The sequence below is a fragment of the Thamnophis elegans genome, chromosome 6, assembly GCF_009769535.1.
Source record: "Thamnophis elegans isolate rThaEle1 chromosome 6, rThaEle1.pri, whole genome shotgun sequence".
NCBI lineage: Eukaryota > Metazoa > Chordata > Lepidosauria > Squamata > Colubridae > Thamnophis > Thamnophis elegans.
The window spans coordinates 51,543,427-51,566,481 of record NC_045546.1 but is presented as its reverse complement, the minus strand read 5'-3'; the positions used below and the strand labels follow the sequence as shown (position 1 = coordinate 51,566,481).

Below are 23,055 nucleotides of genomic sequence, written 5' to 3'. Positions count from 1 at the left end.
ACTGATGGCACACCTGCTCTGGAGAGGATTTCTGTGCCTGGCACCTTCTCCTGCAACAGGATCCTTGGAATTCTACAAAGGTTGTTTGGAAGAGGTTCAATTGCCTAGTCTGCCTCCTATATACAGTCCAAGTCTCACTGGCATACATCAGGGTATTACTGCTCAATAGACTTTGAGCTTTGTAGCAAGGCTTATTCCACGGCAGTCCCACACAGTACTGTGATCATACAGCACAAGGAAAACATAACCACTGCATATATTTGGTACACACAGACACTCTTCTTTCCTTCTTTCCTTCCTTTTAAAACGATGAGTAGACTTTTTCTTTAAATACTTTAGAAAACTCCTATAGGCTGGCTCAGCCTACAATCAGTCACTTAGAATCCACTACAATTAATACTGTAAAAATGAAATGCCCAGGTGTGTTTTTTGTATGTATACATAAACACAGGAATATGATTTCAGCACCAGTCATATAAAGTCATTTTTTCCTATAGCATTTTAAGAAGAGAAAACAAATTTGTGGCTCTTCCAGCAGCAGGCCCCAAAGCTCAAAATCATGGCCGCAAAGGCAGCTTGTGGCCCACTTTTAGGCATAGGTCTTTGTTCTTTATAGACTAATGGTAATATAGATTATTTCTATAATTAGCAAGTTTTCCTCATTATGATGCTTTCCTCATCTTGTTTCCAGCTTGCATTATCTTGCATTATACTGTTATTAGTTCTGAGGATTGACGGGAGTCGTTATCTCCAGAAATGATAATGTCATCAATAAAATAGTTTCCTGAGTCTTGACTGATCTGTTCCAACTCTCTATCGAATCTGACATCATCCAGGTTAACTGTACATGGAAGAGCAACACTGGAATTTATGACCATACATTTGTCTGTTTGCTCTTCTGCAGTTGGGAAATACAATATGTTCAAATCCTTTTCTCCAAAGGTCTGCAGTGGGACAAAATAAAGTGATAAGAAAAATGTAAACAAAATTTTAAATGATTTAATAATAACTATTACAGTATCATAAAATTTTGCTGAAGCTATTTATTATACAAGGCACTACTAAAAGTTGTATAGAGATAGAATTAAGCTAACTCACTGAAGTTTAAAAGTAATGCTTAAATTCTGAAAAGATTATTAATTCTTGAGCATTAGCCGGACCAGCCTCGTTGAACACGAGTAGGACTAAAAAACTGAAGAGTCTAAAGCCATGTGAATTCATGGAACTCTATAGTTTGCCGTCTTCACTTAGTCAGCAGTATAAAATAAACATCAATATCAACGATCAATAAAGTGAAGAGACATGAAATACAGACTGCTACAGTACCCACTAGAATGGCTTCTGCTGTATGACAAAGAGAGAAGGGATCTAGGTTCACAATTGCCATTTCAGTTTAATACTTAATTTGTACTTGAAAAAAGAATGGGGTACTCGTGAGTAGCTGATTATAACCTCAAATGAATCGTTGTTGTATCTTCCCCCTATAAAACATCATTCTCACAGAGATCTGTATGTGCCCACTCCAACAGAATTTTAAAACTTTCCACATGAATATAGGTGATACTTCTAGTCTACTTTTCCACAATTATTTTAATGTTATTTACTTTAAATATGTTAAATTGTTGATAAATACCTCTATGTCTATGACCCTTGGAGGTTTACATTTTGGGAAGAATACATAGTTTATATTTCTCCAAGCACAGAAAATAACAATGAAGACACATATTATAAAAAACACGCCAAGAGAAATAAATGGGATGAGATGTGAAGATTCTCCTATAAAACAAAAAGAGACTCAAGCTAAATGAAATGAAACTGGGTTGCACAAGAAAGCAAAGTGGATTTCTTCTCATTAATAGACTTGATGGCTTGTATCACGCAGGACAGAATTATATATTTGTCTACATACAAACTTAAAAGTTTTTTTCTCTTCTGTTTTTGCTCATTGTAGTTTGGATACAGAGTCCTAAAATCTTCCCTAATATACCTCCATTGTACCCAATTTAGCATTTTAGCCTTCTTGCTCTCAGGAGCAACTGATCCAAGAAACTCAATTGAATTACTTCCCCTCTGTCAGTAGAAGTCAGCAGAGTCTCATCCACATGAAAATAACTCACATAGCAAGCATTCATCATGTAGAATAGAGGAAGGGTTTACATTATATTTTTATGTATGTAAATGTAATTTTATATATAGCAAGCTTACCAGCAGCAGTATTTAGCTACTCACATCTTTTTATTGCACTCATACTACCAGACTTTGGTCAATGTAAGGTAAAGGTAAAGGTTCCCCTCGCACATATGTATTTTTTTTACATGCTTTCGAACTAAACAAGCCATACAGTAAAATATTATCCATCTTCCCAACACAATATAAAGTAGCTTGAAAAACATATATAAGAAACAAAGGCAGTTCCAAGTCTGAAAGCTCACCAGAATTAAATTTTCAATTCCTTCTGAAATATCACTAACAAAGGGGCCAGACACAACTCCAAAGAAGTCTGATAAAATACAGGTAGTTCTCAATTACAGTCAATTTTTTTAACCACCATTCAAATTTATGACAAATTCAAAAAAGTTACCTTCAATCTTTCCCAGAATTATTTATTTCCCAGACTAACAAATTAATTTTATGCAAAACTAAGGACATCCAAATGTACATGGGCTCTGAGAGTACAATTTTGTCTCAATAAAAGCTTCAAATAAAATGATGATGATATGCTTTCTAATAAATATGCATTTAACATAAGATTGAAAATAGCTTCTTATTGAATCTGCCATATTATGAAATACAATCCTTTTCAATCTTTCTCAAAACCATTCCAAAGAGTCACAGTTATATTGTTAAAAAATCTGCTTTCAAGTCTCTAAATATTTTGAAGTTGCAGTTCTTTTAAAATTTATGAATGTAATTTTACACTTTGAAACCCTAATATACCAACAGGCACAATATAAATACTAAAAATGCGAGCAGAGATATAAGATATTCCAAATCAATGTTAACTTACCTTTGGCTGTTTTTATGCAAGTTACATTGCTAAAAGCACTACTTTTATTATATAATTCGGAAAATGCTTGCACTTTTAAACAATATAATGTTGAGGAGATCAGATTTGAGATTGTAAACTGTGATGGTTTACGTCTGAGTTCCTTCTGCAAAAAAAACATGGAAGGGGGTATACATACATGGATAAACCAGACCAATAACTGAAGAAAGCACAGATGACAAAGTTATATTTTCCACTTGAAAATATTGAATTGAAAAGGCAAAATTGTACTATATTATTTAAGGATTCATTTTAAAAAAAGATACATTAAGGTTTAAGGATTCATTTTTTAAAAGATACATTAACCATACTTGTACATGAGTACAAGTATGAAAATTATTTGAAAATATGTGGAGAAAATACAGAAGCACAAATACAGTAGCTTTTAAAACCAGCCACGTTTTTGTGGCTGTGTGTGTGTTTGAAAACTACTGTTTGTTTGTTTGTTTGTTTTATTGGATTTATATGCCGCCCTTCTCCCAAAGGATTCAGGGCGGTGTACAACATTAAAAAAAACACATATTACAAAAGTTAAAAAGGAAATTAAATAAAGTATCCAAAAACAAACCCAATTAATATTAACAATACAATTTTAAAAATTAGATTAAAATTAACAATGAAATTAATTATTTATTTTATTCTGTTCAGGCCAGCCTGGCTTGCTGGAAAAGCCAACTTTTAGGGCGCGTCGGAAGGACTGGAGGTTGGGGATTATACAAAGCTCCGGGGGCAGCTCATTCCAGAGGGAAAGCGCTCCCACAGAGAAGGCTCTCCCCCTGGGGGTCGCTAGCTGACATTGTCTGGCTGATGGCACCCTGAGGAGGCCAACTCTGTGGGATTGCACTGGGCAGTGGGAGGCTACTGGTGGCAGTAGGTGGTCTCGCAGATACCCTGGGCCTAAGCCATGGAGTGCTTTAAAGGTAATAATTAGTACCTTGAATCGCACCCGGAAAACAACCGGCAACCAGCGCAGGCCGCTTAAAAGGAGTGTAAAATAGGAGCACCTAGGTACCCCCATGATAACCTGCGTGGCCACATTCCGGACCAGCTGAAGCCTCCGGGTGCTTTTCAAGGGCAGCCCCATGTAGAGAGCATTGCAGTAGTTCAGGCGAGAAAGGATGAGGGCATGAGTCACTGTGCACAGAGCATCCCAATCCAGGAAGGGGCGCAACTGACGTAGCAGGTGAACCTGGTAAAAGGGCCCCCTGGTCACGGCCGTCAGGTGTTCTTCTAAACTAAGCCGCGTATCCAGAAGGACTCCTAGATTGCGGGCCCTCTCTGAGGGCACTAAAATTTATCCCCCTATCATCAAAGATGGAACAAGATGCACAAATCGGGACTACGGAAACCACAGCCACTCAGTCTTGGAGGGATTGAGCTTGAGCCTGTTCCTCCCCATCCAGATCCGCACAGCCTCCAGGCATCAGGACATCACATTGAGGGCATCGTTTGGGTGGCTTGGGGTACAGATGAAAAGTGGGTATCATCAGCGTATTGATACCGTACCCCAAAACCATGGATGATCTCGCCCAGTGGTTTCATATATATGTTGAACAGGAAGGGTGAGAGAACCGACCCCTGGGGCACCCCACAAGTGATGCACCATGGGGTCGATCCCTGTCCTCCAGTCAACATGAACTGCGACCGATCCGACAGGTAGGAGGAGAACCACCGTAAAATGGTGCCCCTACTCCCAACCCTCTGAGTCATCGCAGTAGGATACCATGGTCAATGGTATCAAAAGCTGCCGAGAGGTCTAATAGGATCAGGACAGAGGAGCAGCCCCTGTCCCGGGCCTGCCAGAGATCATCAACCAACGTGACCAATGCCGTCTCCATGCTGTACTCGGGCCTGAAACCCAACTGAAATGGATCGAGGTAGGCAGCTTCATCCAGGTACTGGGGAACTTGACATGCTACCACACTCTCGACAACCTTTGCTACAAAGTGAAGGTTGGAGACCGGACGATAGTTGGCTAAAGAAGCTGGGTCCCGGGAAGGCTTCTTAAGGAGGGGCCTCACCAACGCCTCCGTGGGAAAGAACCCCGCTCTCAATGAAGCATTGGTAATCGCCTATAGCCAGCCTTGTGTCACCTCCTGGGAAGCCGAAACTAACCAAGAGGGACATGGGTCCAGCACACAAGTGGCAACACTGAGTCTCCCCATAATTCTGTCCATGCCCTTGGTCACAGGGTCAAACTCATCCCAGATAGTCTCCACAAGATTCATCCCCATTGACTCACCCGAATCTACCCAGAGTCCAAGCCTGTCTGGATCTGAGCGATTTTATCCCGCAAATACTGAACAAATTATTCAGCCCTACCCTGCAAGGGGTCTTTCCCAGTTCCTTGGTTAAGTAAGGAATGGGTCACCCTAAACAGGACAGCTGGGCAGTTATCTGCCCAGCTGCAGATGAGAGCGGAAAAATGTTGCTGTTTCACCACTTTTATTGCCACTAAGTAGGATTTAATATGAATTCTTACTAGTGTTCGATCAGATTTGGACCGGCTGACCCTCCAACCATGCTCTAGGCGTCTTTTCCAGCGTTTCATCTCCCAGAGCTCCTCGGTAAACCAGGGAAGCTACCCGGGATCGACACCGGGTCACAGGCCACAAAGGCACAACACGATCCAAGGCCCCAGTGGCTGCCCTATCCCAGGCTTCCACTAGGGCTTCGGTTGAGTTGTGAGCAAGCGATTCAGGAAAAGTCCCAAGCTCCATCAGGAACCTTTCAGGGTCCATCAGGCGCCTAGGGTGGAACCATCTAGTCAGTGAGGGGTATGGAAGTCAAGCCTGATGAGGAAATGATCCGACCATGACAAGGGTTGGATAGAAATAGCCCGTAAATCTAGATCGTTTATCCACTGCCCAAAGACAAAAATCAGGTTGAGCGTGTGTCCCCTCTTATGGGTGGGGTCTTGAACTAACTGAGTTAGGTTGATAGCCGTCATGGAAGCCATGAACTCCCCAGTTGACTTGGATGTCTTGCCAATGGAAGGCAGATTGAAATCCCCAAGGATCATCAGCCTGGGGATATCAACCGCCAATCCGGCTAACATATCCAGCAGCTCTGGCAGGGCCGATGAAACGTAGCAGGGAGATAGGTATGTAACAAAAAGGCCCACCTGGACTCCAAGGCCCCATTTCATAAAAAGGGACTCACACCCGCCTATCTGAGCACAGTGACCCCCTGAGGTCTGAGACTTTCCCTAATAACCACTGCCACCACCACCCCCGCCCCTGCCCTGGGCTCTTGGCTGGTGAAACGCCCGGAAGCTGGTGGGCATAATTCACTAAGGGGAACACCGCCCTCATGGCCCAACCAGGTCTCCGTAATGCATGCCAGTTCCGCTCTACCCTCTTGTATGAGGTCGTAAATGAGGGGAGCCTGTACCACGGACCTGGCATTAAGCGACACCAGCCAGAGACCAGAGTCCTGTAATCCCGAGCACGAGAAGGGCGATGAGGGTCGTAACACGCGATCGCTCTTAAACAGCGAACCTGCATCCCCCGAACATAATTTGGCCCTCAGCCCCCACCATATCTGCCTCTCCCACAAACAGTAGAGATGGTAAACCCCCCAATGGAGTGGCTTAATGTCTCCCCCGGAATCCCAACCCTTCCCAGCACTCCAGACACGTGCCCATTAGTTAGCTCTGGCCTTTGCCCTGGCAGACTCCCCCCAAGCCTGTCTGAGCCATCCAAACAACCCCCCGCCCCCCCTTAAAATTTGATTAAAAAACCCCTGTAAGAAACCCCTAAGAAGTCTCTTCTTCGCATGCCACCTCTCAGGATCCCAAGATCTGTCATTAAGGAAGCGTCTTGATAGGCAAGAAGGCCATCCCCGGGAAAGGGGGCATTCCTGAAGGGAGTAAAGTTCTGTCACAGTATAACATAGAGGAGAGTGTGGCATCAACCAAACGGGATGACATCATGGGGAGATGGAACGAGGAGATGACATGTCTACGGAGGGGACAGCCAACAGTGTTCAAGGGAGTAGCGGGAAGCTTATGTCCATCATAGCAATGGTCGGTGTTAAGGACAATATGTAAGTGTAACAGCCAGATGTCAAAATCGCAGCAGATGATAAATTGCGAGGTGGTGAAGTGGCCAGTGATGGTGGCGGTGAGGACAGCGGCGGCAGCGGTGGCTGCTCCAACAACTTCAACAGCTAAGTTCTGTCCACACCAGCCCTGTGGTTAGTCAGTTTTTTAGTGGAAATGTTGTCTGGAAAAAGCATGGGTGAATGCATTGCACTGTTGGCATGTCCTTAACAACTTGTAATTTTAATGTGTAACTATCTTCCAAAACAAAATCCATAAAATATTTTGAAGTGTATTCCAATGACAGAATGTTTTGCAGACATGAACTATAAAATCTCTAAGAATGAGTCAGGAGGACATGGTACACTTACATGCACAAATTATTATTTTATTAGGCTCAATGTTGAAATAATTCAAGTGGAAGATAAAAGCTGTATTTTGCCATAGTGACATGCCAGTAATTTCTTCATCATCTTCCAAGTGGTCTAGTTGGACTGCGAAAGCAGCAAAATTATCAAATATTTTATAGATTTTTAGAAGGTTTGAGATAAAAGCCTTTGATACAAATGTGTATTTGCTCTTGAACAATAAAAATGTTACCTTGATGGATGAAGTCCAGTACCAAACATTGTAAGTCAGGTCATATATATCACTCATTGGATTGTTTTCAGACTCTCCAGGAGACGCGATGAAAACATTAATTGAATCCTCACTGGCATTGACTGAAACATTTGGTGGGCCCATTTCAGCTTTAAAATAATTTTATATTTATTACACCTTTAACATGCCTTTGGAAGCTAAAACTCTAAACTCTAAAACTAAAACAAAATTTATATTTCAATTTTTTTTTAAAAAAATACACTTTTTAAACAGTCTCTGCCTGTAGGATAGTTGTATAATTCTAATTACATCCTTTTGAGTATAACTGAAGATTTGCAGGAGCAATTCATAATGAAATGCTACTACCACATTTCCATTCACTTCAGAGGGATTCTGATATTACAGGCAATTAAGAAACCATTTTCAAACTGGAGCAGATTGGTATTCATTCGTCTTATTGTTCTGCCTGGTCTTTGTGTCCAATTGAGCCAGTGGCGAGTTATGGCCGGTACGCCCCAGTACAAGCGTACCAGTGCCTGGTGGGAGCAGCAGGTACCGTTCCGGTATGGTACTGCGGAGGGCCCACCCGCCCACCTGCTCTCCTTACTGGTATTTGACCCTACCATTTGCGCATGCAGCGTACGGCACCTGCGAATGCTCCACCAAGTAGCTGGAGCTTCGCAGGGCGGTGGTGTACATGTGTGTGCAGCGTGCGTGCACATGGTGGACCCTTGCCGTCGCAGCATATCAGTTGCGACGGGATCCAGAACCCACCACTGAATTGAGCTGCTAGGTAGAGTTTAAGGGACAATATAATTTTCCTTCCCAAATGAAAATTATGATTCAATCATTTTCTCTGAGGGCTTTTAAGGGAATGGGCACTTCAGGGTCTGTAAGCAACCTAACCATCCAACTACATTTTTTTTTCTTTTAAGTAGTCAGGAAATGTCATACTCATTTACTGTGCTTACTAGGAGGAGCTCAAATAAGTTATTTATGGCCATAGGCTGTCCATTCTGCATATTCATTAAGGAGAGTTTGCACTTGTTTTTTTTAAAAACTCTTTAAAAAAAAACCTGCTATTATATAAAGCTATTTTGTGCTTTACAGTAAGCTTTCAAGAATTGTTTCTGTATGCATACACAAACACATACATTACTTACAACCTGCACTATAGACATTTTGATGAACAATATTAAGTATTTCTGTATTATTCATAAGCAACAAGAGAATAGATATAAATAGTGAAACTTACTTTGTTCCATAGGTTTAAATTCTAAGGTTTTAGACCAAGGTGACTTGTTATGATTATGTATTGCCTGCACACGGAGATAGTAAATTCCATTGGGGCCAATGTAAGATGGGAGATTACAAAATTTAGTTCGGATATTTTCACATTGAGGTACATTTTTCCAGTCCTTTGAAATATCAAGAGAATGATGGGCTTTGTATCCACTATAGGAATAAAAAGTTAATTGAATGCAATATACATTATATTCCAACTCTAACCAAAAAGTAGTTCAATCATTCTCTCTTTGGCTTTGGCAGGACAATAAACAATGGAATATGTTAAACTGTCATATGTGTAGATAATGTCTGTTATCAATTAAACATCCTTCGGCCCCACAAATGATGTCACTTCACTGTCATTATTCTTACAGCAGCGCATGTATGTATGTACCCCCCTACTAATCTTCAAATATTTCAGCACGCACACATACGTGAAGTTTCAAAACAATACAAATAGTAGAAATGAGATGCAATATGAAAATAAGAAATACATAATAAGGATTCTTACTAAAGACGTTGTACTATGAAGTTCACATTTCCATGATAATCTATATTATCCCAATATAAGAGATGTTTCATATTCACGCTATTAATTTGAAGATTTTCAGGACGAGGTGGTCCAATCCAAACTAAAAGGAGAAAAAAAAATTGAAAGTTTTTTTTTTTAAATAGCAAGAATGGAGAGCTAAATACACATATCTAGCACAATTAAAGACAAAGAAAGAGTTATGTTGGCATCTTACATTACAGTAAACCATATTAAAGGCAGTTCTCCAATACCAGCAAATCCGTATTCCCATCAGATTTCTACAATCTTGCAGAAAACAAAGGGAGCCGTTCACTTTTCAGAATTTGACATTTTTGCTAGATTTAGGCTTTATTAAACTTGTTCACTAGTTTTTGAGAAGAAAACAGATAAATAGTATACACTCTTCAATAGCCATCTAGCTCCTATTAAATACATTACTAGAGAGCTGCTGAGTTTCTACTTTCTTGGCTCAATAAAATATACCAGTTACCAACTGTCCCTGTCCCTTTGTCAGGCCTTAAAAGAAACTCCTTAAGGTATCCACTTTGATAGTTGTATTAGAGAAATCTGCAAGAAAGATTGGTAGATAGGGATAAAGGTAAGATAGTCAGTCTAACTCCTTTCCCATATCTTGATTACAGTAGACTAGAGGGAAGAAAACATGATTCTAAACGCCATATAATAGTAAATAAAATGCTATGTTTTTTTCAAAAAAGCAGGTTTCAAGAGATTTCTATGCTTAAATGAACACATAGAAATACATACCTTTAGAAGTCTGTATACAATGCACGGGACTGTAAAAAGAAAAGTGATGACCTGTATCTGCTTTAACTTTCAAACAGTAAGTAGTTTCTGGTTTAAGATCATAAATGATTTCACCTGGGAAAATCGATTGTGTTTTTTCCTAGAGACAATTGAATTTATTGTTAGTTATTATTATTGTAATAATTGCATTATTATTATTACAATACTACAACGTTGACAATTCTTGTTGCAGAAAGTTAAAATAAAATATTTTATTGGCTTAACATGAGTAAGTTGATATCTTAAAGTTGCCAAACTTGAAAAATACTGGTGTAGAAAAATCAAATTCAAAAAAATAGCTTCAACCCTCCCCAAATGCATATAGAATGACAATGCTGTTCTCTTTGTTGTTCTTCCTTTTCTGTCTGAAGTGAAGATGTTCCTACTGCATCTTTTTGTGGATTTGACGAAAACACAGTGGGATAATTTATAATTTTGAGTGATTCCTTGATATGTTTTTATTTTATTTTCTCTCTTTGTTTGTGGGCAGACTTTCAGCCCGGTGATATAAGGTTTAGATTACTGCCAGTATGTGCTCCAATGAATGGTGGGAGTCAAAAGATAAATACTAATCTCTGTGTGTGGGTTTCCTATATGCACTGCACAGCCAGGAAGGCCAGGCTATGTCCCTTAACATCTCCTGGTGTGAACTTAATGTTGTTTTCCACATATTGATGTGCTGGATGAAGGGTTCCATTTCCTATGTTTTAACTTTGACCCAGGTATCCTCCATGTATCTATACCAATGGGTGGGTGGAATTCCTGTGAAAGAAGGAATAGTCCTTTGATTCTACTTTTTCCATGTAGACTTTGGCCAGAATGGGAGACAACAGTAGTGCTTTTCTCTGTGCAAAAAATCTTTGTTGTATTTGAAATAGAATGGTGGTCCAGCATATTACATATGCAGTCTGTGCTAAGGTTGGTTCTGTTACCTAATGTGTTGTCTTATACTAGTTTCCTTACCCCTGTGATTACTTCAGCTGTTGGGATGCAGGTGAAAAGTGATATCATAAGAAACCATTGTTTCATCAGGATTCATTTTAGTTTCTGAACATTGCTGACTATGTCCTATGAGTTATTGGTGTGATGGGTGATGTTACCAACCAGAGGAGCTAATAAGGTGGCTAGATGTTTTGCAATGTTGTATGTGTCTGAGCTGATGCCGTTGACAATTGGCCTGAGTGGAGTTCCTTCTTTCTGGATTTTTGGGGATCCATATATGCATGGAGCAATTTCCCCAGGGCAAAGGCAGGCGTATTATGACTTGTCAATGTCACTGTCCTTCAATAGTTGTTGCAGGCAACCCATAAACTTATAAATGCTGGAAGGATCTCTCTCCGAAGCCTCATACTTAGCAGTATCCTTTAGTAAACTATTCACCTTGACTTTGTAGTCATTTGTGTTTAGGACTACTGTGCATCTTCCTTTATCAGTTGGCAAGTTAATGACACTCAGGTCTCTTCCTAGGGATGTCACTAGTTACCTTTCTTGAATTGTGAGATTGAAAGGGAGTGTTTTGGAACTGTTGAGAGCAGTTAATATTTAATCTAGCTCCCAAGTAAAATTCCCATATTGTTCAAAGCAGAGTAGCTACCCCAATTCAGAAGTGTTTACTATTATGCATATCAAAATGCCGTCTGCCACTGCAGGGCAAAAGTGATATACATATTGTGTACTTTTCCCTTGTGGAAAAATCAACCGTATGGAGAGAGGAGACTGGGGAATTCTGAACAGAAAACACAGCACAGAACTAATTTTCACTCTTCCACTCCAACATCTTTCTGCTCTTCAATAAAAATATGAATTGGGAAGGAACTTTGACTATGGGTAAAGACAACCAATTGTTTTTCTTTATATAGCAAAATGATATAGATTTGAGTGCATCAAATTAATGAAAACTCAAATATTTATGAAGTTATGCAGATCCAAGCAGTCTTATTGGTTAAAACTCATCCCAGATCATTCCACAAGACTGAGTCTCTTGAAACTTGGCTGGACTTGCCCAGTTGGAGTCTAAGCCATAGTGGATCTGAGAAACTTTATCTGGTAGACAGCCAGAATATTTCTTCCAACAACCCTGCAGATTGTCCTGTGGTCTGTTCCTGTCCAGTAGGGCATGGGTCACTCTAAACAGGAATACTAGACAGCTATCTACAGATTAAATAAGAGTGAAGAAACACTGATGTTCAGACACCCTTATTGCCACCAGGTAATCCCTAATATGAAGTTTTATCCATATTTGATCAGACTCATTCCACATCCTCCTCTAACATCACCCCCGGAGCCTTTTCCGTCATCTCCCAAAGCTCCTCAATAAACGAAGATGTGCCCCAGGATTGGGACAAAGATTGAGATCACATTAGGGTGATGCCATCTACCCATTCTAAATGGCAATTAGGGCTTTGATTGAACAATCCACTAGATACCCACAATATCTCTGGATTCCCGTCGGGTCTAGCAGTTGTCTGGGTGAGACTCTATCTCCCCAGTGGAATATGCACCAACATTTGGAAAACCATAGAGTGATCTGTCCATGGTAACAGACTGAAGTTAATGTCCTCTACCTGATCAACTGGGCCTGAGGAGGGAAAAACTGATCTAATGTGCAACTCTAATATATTGATATATTGTCAACTGTAGGGGAGAAAAATTGTTACAAATACATATTATTAATAACAGCTATGAGATCATATAATTGTGAATGTATATATGAGAAATAAAAATTTTAAAAATTAAAATAATAATAATAATTTATATTATGCCACCAATGATTTGGGATAGATTCATGCTGACCACAGAAGCCATGAACTTCTGCATGGTTACAAACTTTATGCCGCCAGCTGGTAGATTTGGCTAGGAAAGAATCAAGGAGGAAGTATACATGCTGAATATTTGAGTAATTTCAGATCTAATTCTCATAGGTAACTTAAGAAAGTTGTCAAGTACAATTATGTAGCTCTATTGAAACTCCACATTTGTATATTAAAATAAAAAGCTATTCTGGGATCCTTGGTGCTCACTGAGGTTGATGGCTTTCTTGCAGACATTTCATTACCAAAGTCTCATTACCAAAGTCTTACATCATTAATCCTAGAAGGGAGTAAGATTTGCTCTTATTTTTATATACTAAAAATGCCCCAGAATTCAAGACAACTTTTGAACAAGTAATTAAGTACACTTTAGAAAAAATTTTATTTCTGAAAGAAATGTAGAAACCCATTTCATGTATACTTCTGTCATAATGGTTTCTACACATACACACACAAATATCTGAGGAAATATTAATCATATAAGAAATAAACATGTTACCTCAGAATGGGTTCCATTTTTCCAGATAGTTAACTGATATTCTAATGAGTCTTGCTTCCACATTTTTTGTTGATCTGCCTCAGGATGCAAAATATTGATTTTTACATCTCCATATATTGTTTCAAACCAAACTCCTGGAGGACCCACTTTAGCTATAGATGAAAATATCAGCAGAAAAAATTAATAGTACTCACCCTGAAGTATTTATAAATTGTACTAAACCATAGTCCTGGGATAGAAGAGAGTGGGATAGCTATTGTCATCCATCAAGATACATTATGTCTTAAAATCTATTAACTTGTTTGTGCTTAGGCCTAAAGGGGCATTGGACTTACTACTGTGTCCCATTCCTCCCCATCCCTATCAGTATTCTCAGCCCATCTACGAAGGTTGCAGTAGAATTCCCCAAACTGATGTTGGGCGTCTACAACTTCCATTCCCTAGAACAGGCCAGGAATTAATGATCACCAGGACAACCATATACCTGCCTCTTAACTAACCATTCCCTTGGCTGTAATCTCTTTGCCCTTTCTCCCAAGAACAGGGCTGTCAAACTCGCATCCTGCAAGCCAGATGCGTCACGTGCTGGCCACGCCCATACCTGGTTTAGCAAAGGGGGGGGGTCACAATACATCACGTGACTCCACCATGATGCCATGTTTGACACTCCTGCCCAAGATCATTCCTACAATACAATATCCTTTGGTAATCACATAATTTCAGGAGCTGCATTGGTTGCTGATTGGTTTGCAAGTGCTGTCAATTATCTTTAAGGCCCTATATAGCTCTGAACTAGGTTATGTGTGGAATTGCCTCCTCCCATATTAATCTGCCTATCTAATCGAGTTGAATATTGTCCATACTCTGCTTCTTTTGTGACATTTATAATTTTTTAAATGAAAGATTTAAGAGATAATCACACAGCTCTTGGGAAATGTCTGTATATCAAAGAGAAAGAGAATCTGGCATGAAAGGAAGGTGGCTAATGTAAAATAATTGAAAAATTGTAAGTTGGAAAGAGTGAGTTTTCTAGCCTTAAGAGATAATGAGTTAGTAAAAAGAGAAGGGCTGCCACCAGTAGTAAAAGGATAAGAAATGGGTAGGAGAAAGTCCAAAAGTAAGCTGTCTGATAAACATATAAATGGGGGATAATGAGCTACCAAAGAAAAAAGTATAATCTCCACTGTTCCCTTCACTGTCTTCCCAAGAAAGATAAAGTTTTCATCCTCAAAGCATCTCCTAAAAATTCCAAAGTTCTACTGTATAATGGTGGAACAAGAAGAAAAGACAAGCTTCTTTATTAAATGGAAAATTATTTTATAATAGAGACCAAATAGAGACCCCTGATATGGCAACTTTAAGTCCAATCATCATGTAGCAATAGAAAGGCAGTGGTACACATGATTTCAACTAAGCTCTACTCCTAATAACCCACAGAAACCATTTGGTTTCTCTGATAACAGTGCAAAAAAGAATTGCTATTGCCTTAATTTTTTAGAAGATTTCTCTGTGTTTTAACCAGAAACAAAAGGAAAGAGAATGTTTCAAATGCTTGTAAGAAAGCACATTTTATTATGTGAGGGCCCAACACATATTAGAAAATTCTTTTATCGGAAACATTACAAAACTTCACTTTTCCAGAATGATTTGAACCTTCACACAATAAAATCTATTTTCTTACTGGCACTCTGTCATGAGGAGGGAAGTCATGTCTGCCCTCTTCTCCAACTACTAATGAGGTCTGACATGACAGCTTCTAAATTCAAGCAAAATCATTAAGATCCTGTTGTTGCTTGTTGAGACAAGTAAAATAAAGATGCATATTTAATTACCAACTTTGTTTTCTAATGTGAGTAAACAAGGCAAAGATTCATACCTTTTACATAAGGAGTAAATTCTAAAAAGGCATAAGGAGAGTGATTTTTCAGAGTATTCACTCTTATAGCCACATTATAAGATGAATAATAATCTTGAATTGTTGATGAGAGATCACATTCTGTGACAATTATATTCTGACATTGAGGAACAGCTGCCCAGATTGCAGAGTGTCTGGAATAATTGCAAAAAGAAAGCAAATGGTCTTGGACACATTTTCAAACAAAATGCTGAGAACCAGCCATTCATGAAAAAACAAAAGAAAGAATGTTATTTACATTTATGTTGGCCCCAAAAGTTTTATTTATTCATTAAACTTATATGCTACCCATATGATCAACAGAGATTCTAGGTAGCATACAATTATTTAATAAAATGCCAGTATAAAATATTAGCACAATAAATAGTAAGATTAAGTTTGAATTACAATTAACAAATATAGAGAGCAAAGGAGCAAGATGGGGAGGAGGTGAGGGCTTCTCTTAATCCATTAAATACTCCATACCCCTATTAGGGCCGCAGGGCATTGGCAGAGCCAGGTCTTTAGGCCCTTTCAGAAGGCCAAAACAGTGGCTGTGCATCTCTCTATTCCTGCTTTAAAATAACATACACTTTATGTGCTACATTTGCCTAATTTAACAAAATAGAATTCTGTTCAAAAGTGTTGCAAAACAGGATAAAATGTATACTTACGTGTGGTATTGTACTGAAAATGTTACATTGAGGCCACATGGATTATCCCAGTCCCATTTCAGTGTAATATTTGCATTAATAACACTGATGGTAACATTTTGTGGGTGTTCCAGACATATTAAACCTATGAATATTTTAGAAAAGAAACATAGTAAAAGCCAAAAATGTGCAGGTTAAAATATTATGGGTTTTCTGAATACAGACTGATAAAGATCTTTGCTCGTAACACACCAGATATAATTGGTTGAAAAGAAGAAAATGTGGATAAATACTAGGGGATAGTAGAATACAAGACAAAGAATTGGAGAAGATCACAAAGTATCAAAATCTGAAAAATGAAACTGAAAGATTATGGTATAAATCAGTGGTGGTGGTCATAGTAGTTATTGGGACAGTGGGTTCTGATGACAAAATATGGCTTTTTCACATGCCTTGGTGTGCATATTTTCCAATGAGACAAACTGAGACAGGAAGATCATTTTATTACAATTTATCAGAATATTCAAACAAAAGGGATTCCTCATTTAAAGAGGGAACCCAGATCTTTAGCTTACATCCCCTTTTATAGTTAAGATAACAAAGAAATCTGAAAGAGAAAAGTTGATTGGACGGGATAATAGCATACATGTTTATTAAAATGAGGTCAAGGGGAATAAATTGTAAGGAGAAAGGTTGTTTAGAGTTCACAAGAGATAAGCCAAACCCCAATTTGTACTAACAAACTTTTCTTATCAGGAACTAGCCTCCAGCTTAGGAAAATTTAGGAATGTTAAAAGCTAATAAATCTCAAACCTCACTTTAAAAAAAAGAATATAAATCAGATTAAAATACAAACTAATTATGTTAGTTAACAAATAACAAAACCCATGTTATTTGCTCCTCAGTTCATAACAAAAAGTCTTGGAGCAGAAAATCTGTGCATTGACAAAATTGCCAGCTGTCAGTTACAAAGTGCTTGAATCTACATATATATTTGAGAGGAGATAATTGTCAACTATTGTTATCTTTCCCACCTCAGATTCACCCAAAGTAGCCAAGTCTCCTACACCTATCTCCAACCCTGTAGGCCAGGGGTCCCCAAACCCCAGTCTATGGACCAGCACCGGGCCACAGCATACCAGAAACTGGGCCATACAAATAAGCAAAGCCCCATCCACAGGATGCAGGCAGCACGTGAAACCACATCCCCTTTGGTCCGTGGAAAGACATCTCTCCACGGAACCAGTGCTTGGTGCCAAAAAGGTTGGGGGGCGCTGCTCTAGGCCATACCTCTGGTGATCTTAGAAAAAGATGTGTGAGATCTATTTCATAGACAAAAGATTGGAAAAGCCCCAGACCCTGACCGAGTAACTCATTCTTGCTTGAAAAGTTGTGCTGAAAAACTGGCCCCATCTTCACCCGCATCTATTATAGATCACTGGAGATGTGATATGTCCCTTCTTGTTTGAAACGCTCTACTATCATTCCAGTTCCCAAGAAATCCTCCATCAAGGAGATGAATGACTATAAACTGGTTGCTCTGTAGTTATCAAGACCTTTGATAGGTTAGTGTTGACCCCGCCTGAAAATCATTATGGAACAACTGTTAGATCCCTTGCAGTCTGCAGACTGAACAAATACCAGTAGATTGGCAGATGATACTGTAAAACTGCATGACATCTTGCAATATCTTGAATCCCTACGGATCTATTCATGAGTCTTTTTCATAGACTTCAGCTTAGCATTTAATATTATCATTCCAGAAATTTTTCACTGCAAACTGATTCAGCTAACTGTACCTGTCCATACTTTTAGGTTTCTAGCTTATTGACAGATACAAAGGTGAAGCTAGGGAAAATCACATTGAGCACCTGGTTGATTAACACAGGTGTTCTGCAAGCTATGTGGAACAGGCTCTCCACTGCTCTTCTTTCTCTACACCAATGACTCCATCCCAAAAGATCTCTCTGTTAAAGTATTGAAGTTTGCAGATGATACAACAATCATTGGTCTCATTTGAGCTGAAGATGAATCTGCATATAGACAGGAAGTTGAACAATTGGTCCTGTGGTACAGCTGGAATCATCTGGAGCTGATGATTAAAACTGTATGGATTTTAGGAAGACCACCACGTACTATATTTGACTGCACAGTATCAAAAATAGAAGCATTCTTGGGTTCTATAATCTGCCAGAATTTGAAAGATACCTAACGTTTGAACCATCTTTAAAAAGACACAAGTAAGAATGTTCTTCCTTTGTCAACTTAGGAAATTCAGACTGCCCCAGGAGTTTTTGATAGTTCTACAGAGGAATTATTGAGTGTCATTTATACTTTGATAATTGTCTGGTTCAGTACAGCAACTAAATAGGACAGGTACAGACTCTAACAGATAGAACTGCAGAGAGAACAATTGCAACCAGCTTTCCTGCCATTGAAGACCTATATATTGTGCGGGTCAGAAAGAAGACTAAGAAAGTATCTACAAATCCCTCACAATATAAATTATTTCAACTCCTTCCCTCAGGATGTTGATATTATATGCCAAAACAGGGATAGATTTTTCCCTTGTGCCACCACTCTGTTGAATGCCTAATTCTCACAGTAGTGATCTATATCTATTTTCCCATGTTATGTCACTATAGTATTATTTTTTTATCATTCTCATCTTTTCTACTACCCCAGTTGATTCATTGATTCATTTAACAAATGGGGTAAAAATTAAAAAAATCAGTCTGACTCATTTTATGAGTTTTTGTTTACAATCGTAATGGTACAGCCTCCATTAAATCGTACCTCAAGGACTACCTGTATATAATAATAATTCAAAAATCACCAATGATGGCTTTGTATCTATAACTCACTAAGCTATTTCCTGTTGATGATTTTCTGATTTTTTTTACATGTGATGGGAAATTCCAGCCACTGATGAAAACAGTGAGGGCAAAGTAGAGAGAAAGCAATAAGCCAAGGATGACTGATTTATTTATTTAACTATTATGCAACTCCAATCCAGGGGACTATGAGGAACCTATGCAGTCAGTACACAGGGGTACAAACAATAGAAAAAAATTATAGAAAAAAACCCTGAATATTCACTTCAGTGCATTTATTCTCTCAAAGTAGCATCATGCTGCTCTGAATGTCATCCAGAATATACACATTTGCATTACATTCTTAATTTAGCTATTCTCATTAATGCTAACTTATCACTAACACAAGAAACATGAAATGTAGCAATAGCAAGATCATAATGTTTGTTGAAAAGGAAGTCACAAGTTAAGCAGATCCTTGAAGCATTTTTAGGCTGAACCATAGCCAAATGAAGTACTACAGGAAAACTGCAACAGAGTTTGTGTTAAGTCACAGAATTCTATTTTTGATGTGCAACTGCAAAATATGGACAGAAGTTGCCTTTACAATGGGATAGAAACAACTATAAGACCACGTGATGTGTTGCCACCCTCAAGAGATTGTCTAGTGGTTAAGGCATCAGGCTTGAAACCAGGTGACTGTGAGTTCTAGTCCTACCTTTTCATGAGGTTCGTGTGATTTTGAGCCAATTACTTCCTCTTAGTCGTTGCAGGGAAAATAGGACAAAGACGGAGTATTAAGCATGTTCTTCACTTGAGTTATTTATAAAAAACAACGAAGGTGAGAAATAAATAAATAAAATAATATTCTTTCTGGAAAAATTCCTTCCTGGAGAAGGCCTGCAAGGGAAAAGCCTTCATCTTATGACTAAGGATACATCAATTTGTACAAGTCAGGACCAAGTCTTAAGAGCCCACTGTGACCAATCAGCTGAGTATTTTGAACAAACTAACTTACAACTATACTGCCCCTAAATATCAAGATCATAATAGACAATGAAGATCATTTATGTTATTATAGGAAGTTTTTTCTACTAAAGAATATGATGGAACCATGATGAAAAATCCTCAACCTAAAAAACAGTCTTGGTCACCCTAACTTTTGAAATCAGTTGAGCACCAGGATTTTGGAACTGTCTGTCTCCTTGAAAGATGGTCAGTGTGGCAAAAAACTTTGTAGATACAGTTAGTCCTCAATTTATGACCACAATTGAGCCCCAGATGTCAGTTGCTAAGCAAGACAATTAAGTGAGTTTTGCCCCAATTTACAACCTTTCTTGCCACAGTTGGTAAGAGAATCACTGCAGTTATTAAGTTAATAACATGGTTGTTAATGAATCTAAGCTTCCCCACTGCTTGTCAGAAGATTGCTAAAGATGATCTCCAACAGACTTGGACACTGCCGCGATCTAGATTGGGTTGCAAGCATCTGAATTTTGATCACGTGACTATGGGGATGCAGCAATGGTTGCAAGTGCTGTTTGTAACTTTGATCTGCCACTAAATGAATGGTTGTAAGTGGAGAACTATTTGTATGGAGGTAGAGAGAGAGCAAAAGAAAGCAAACACTGGAGTCTCCAAAGATAAAGAGAATCCATTGACGTTTATTCTTCTTCTTGTCTTAAAACTTTGAAGAGCAGGGATTGAAAACAGAAACAGACTTGGAGCCTCAGCAGTCCAAACTAAAATTTAAAATAATGTTCAAAATGAGAGGTCTCCCCAAGGAGATACACTGATCTGGCAGCAGCACTTTGAGCATAGCCAGCTGGGAAATTCTGGAAGCTGAAGTTCACAACTCTTAAAATTGCCAAAGTTGGACACCCTGCTCTAGACTTTCCAACACGAAGGACCAGCCTTTTTCTCTGCTAGGACAAGGAACTCAGTCCCAGCCAGGTTGCACAAAAGGGGTGGGGGGATTTGTTTATAGTGCGCTGATAAGGGTTACCTGCTTTCTATGAAGCCTCCTCTTCATCCTCCTCTGGGATCTGCTGCCTCCCTCAACCTTCTGCTTCAATCCTGCCCCCCTGCACTTGCTCCTTCTTCAGATCAGCCTCTACACTTAACAAGTGCTGATACTCCGATGGGATGGGTGGTTTACTCATGGGGAGGCTGTTACTTTCTCTTACCACAGTGAGATTAGGGGCAAAGGGGGCCACGGTTGAAAAGGGCCATTATTACTTCATGTCCTTCAACTTTTTGACCCCCCCCTTTTTTTTTTTTTTTTTTTCTTTTCAAAAGACGCTTAGTTCAATTCAGTTCTTCGGTGCGCTGGCTCGTCAACCCGTGTTTCTCAAAGGCTGGGCAAGGGAACGACCCCTCTCGCTCCGTAATGTCCCTCCTCTTATTCCAAGAGATGAGACTGTTGTCTCCAATAAAGCGGAAACGCTGTCACATTTTTCTCACGGTATCTTTCTCTGCCCGTGGCTCATGCCCGAGAGAGAGATATGAACGAACTTACCCATGCTCTTCGACCCCATTCCCAGCACGGCTGCCACCACAAGCCATAGGCGCGCCCCTTCCATGCCTCGTCCCACCTAAGAGCCGTTCCGAAGCGATGCGAGAAGCCATTGACTAGCGCCGATAACCTCGGGCTGCTTGTTCTGTGGCCTTGCCCAGAACCGTCACGTCACATGACCAGACGGGCTGGAACCGCGAAGATCTGCCGCTGCAGCACCCTCGCAAGGAAGCCTTTATTCACATATAGACGATAGAAAGTACAGAGGAGCACGGCGAGGAGCACGCTTTTCTTATTGATTTTCCCTAGCATTTTCCCTTTTCTGTGGCGGAAGGATAGATAAAAGCATTGCGCGTTTGACAGGAACGTAAAAGAACATTCAGCTGAACGTTAGGCTGTGCCTTGACAGAGCAAAAAAAAAAAAAAAAATGAGCTAAAATTCTCTGGCCGCTTTGGAAATTCAAAAGAGGTACTCATCTGAACAGATGCAAATGAGAGAAACACACTTTCTTAATGCAATAACATTGGATTATCGTTGTATATCTATCTCTCTTAGAAACACTGCCGCTTCCAACAATATAAATCTAAGGAATGGACTGCACTGGATTGGAAGACAGTCTGACTAGTATTTCTCAGCCTCATAAGTGTTTTTCTGAATAAAAGGTTTCTTTTAACCCTGTTAAGTTAAAGGCCGATCTTTGAAAACAATGGTAGGAAATAGAATGTAAACCTCTTACTCTTTCTGAGATGGGAAAAGCTGGCAATATACTTAGACCCTCTTTTATTAGAGCAGGTGTCAAAATGGAATGGGCCAGATAAAATAAAATACATGTTTCAAACAAATATATTAGATGTTTGAATGTTTAAAAATCCAGTTTTTGTGGGGTCTTTGGTGCTCTCTCAAAGCTAGCACTGAGGATGTTACCTAGTTTGGTAATGAAATGTCTGCAAGAAAACCACCAAGCTGAGAGAGTACAAGGAGCCCACAATTCATTTGAACCTCAAATATTCCATCAATCTAACTCAAACTCAATTTTATTGAGAGCAACATCAGGGTTGTGTTTGACCTTAGAGGGCCGGGGCGTGGGGGGCGGGTGGCCAAGGGGTGTGTGACACAGGACTCTTGTCAGAAGCATCTGTGGTGGCCTAGACTTCCCTGAGATCCTCCCTCACTCTCACTATAATCACCTTCCTTCCTTCCTTCCTTCCTTCCGTAGGAAGTTAACCCCCCCCCCTCTCCTAGAAAAATGAAATATCCTGGGAAATATTGAAAAGGAAGAATATTATATTTCCCTGGATCAGGAATGGAGAAACATGTTTTAGGCAGGAAGCAGAGTCACTCTTAAAAGCCCCCACCTTTGTCAATGGGCCATTAAAAAAAACTGGGCCAATCTATTCTACATAGCAAAGATCCCCCTCCGCTCCAGGGTGATGGGATTAAGCCATGATAATATTAGCCCTTTACCCATCTCACCACAGGGCACCTGGGAAGAAGCAATGCTCAACCAAACATGGACTCAAGACAGCCCACAGAGTTGCCCCTGCATGGCCCCATGGGAG

The 23,055-nt window shown here is 39.5% G+C and overlaps 1 protein-coding gene across 1 annotated transcript; it reads right to left on the bottom strand.

Annotated features, from left to right (window-relative positions):
- Positions 1-91: 91 nt before the first annotated feature.
- LOC116510319 (interferon alpha/beta receptor 1-like) lies at positions 92-21,724 on the bottom strand. Its single transcript, XM_032219816.1, has 11 exons — positions 21,499-21,724; positions 16,189-16,312; positions 15,497-15,669; positions 13,621-13,772; positions 10,273-10,411; positions 9,487-9,607; positions 8,944-9,143; positions 7,689-7,837; positions 3,008-3,152; positions 1,634-1,776; positions 92-944 (listed from the first exon to the last, which is right to left on the bottom strand). Exons 1-11 carry the CDS (start codon positions 21,560-21,562, stop codon positions 708-710), a joined length of 1,647 nt encoding a protein of 548 aa, XP_032075707.1. The 5' UTR covers positions 21,563-21,724; the 3' UTR covers positions 92-707.
- Between the last annotated feature and the right edge of the window lie 1,331 nt (positions 21,725-23,055).

Excerpts from the sequence above, each read along its gene's own strand:
- LOC116510319 (XM_032219816.1), bottom strand. The coding sequence starts at position 21,562 with ATGGAAGGGGCGCGCCTATGGCTTGTGGTGGCAGCCGTGCTGGGAATG. Across the intron at positions 9,144-9,486 it reads TTCATAGTACAACGTCTTTA|TGGATACAAAGCCCATCATT; the intron begins GTAAGAATCCTT and ends TTATTCCTATAG. Across the intron at positions 945-1,633 it reads CAAGGGTCATAGACATAGAG|ACCTTTGGAGAAAAGGATTT; the intron begins GTATTTATCAAC and ends GTCCCACTGCAG.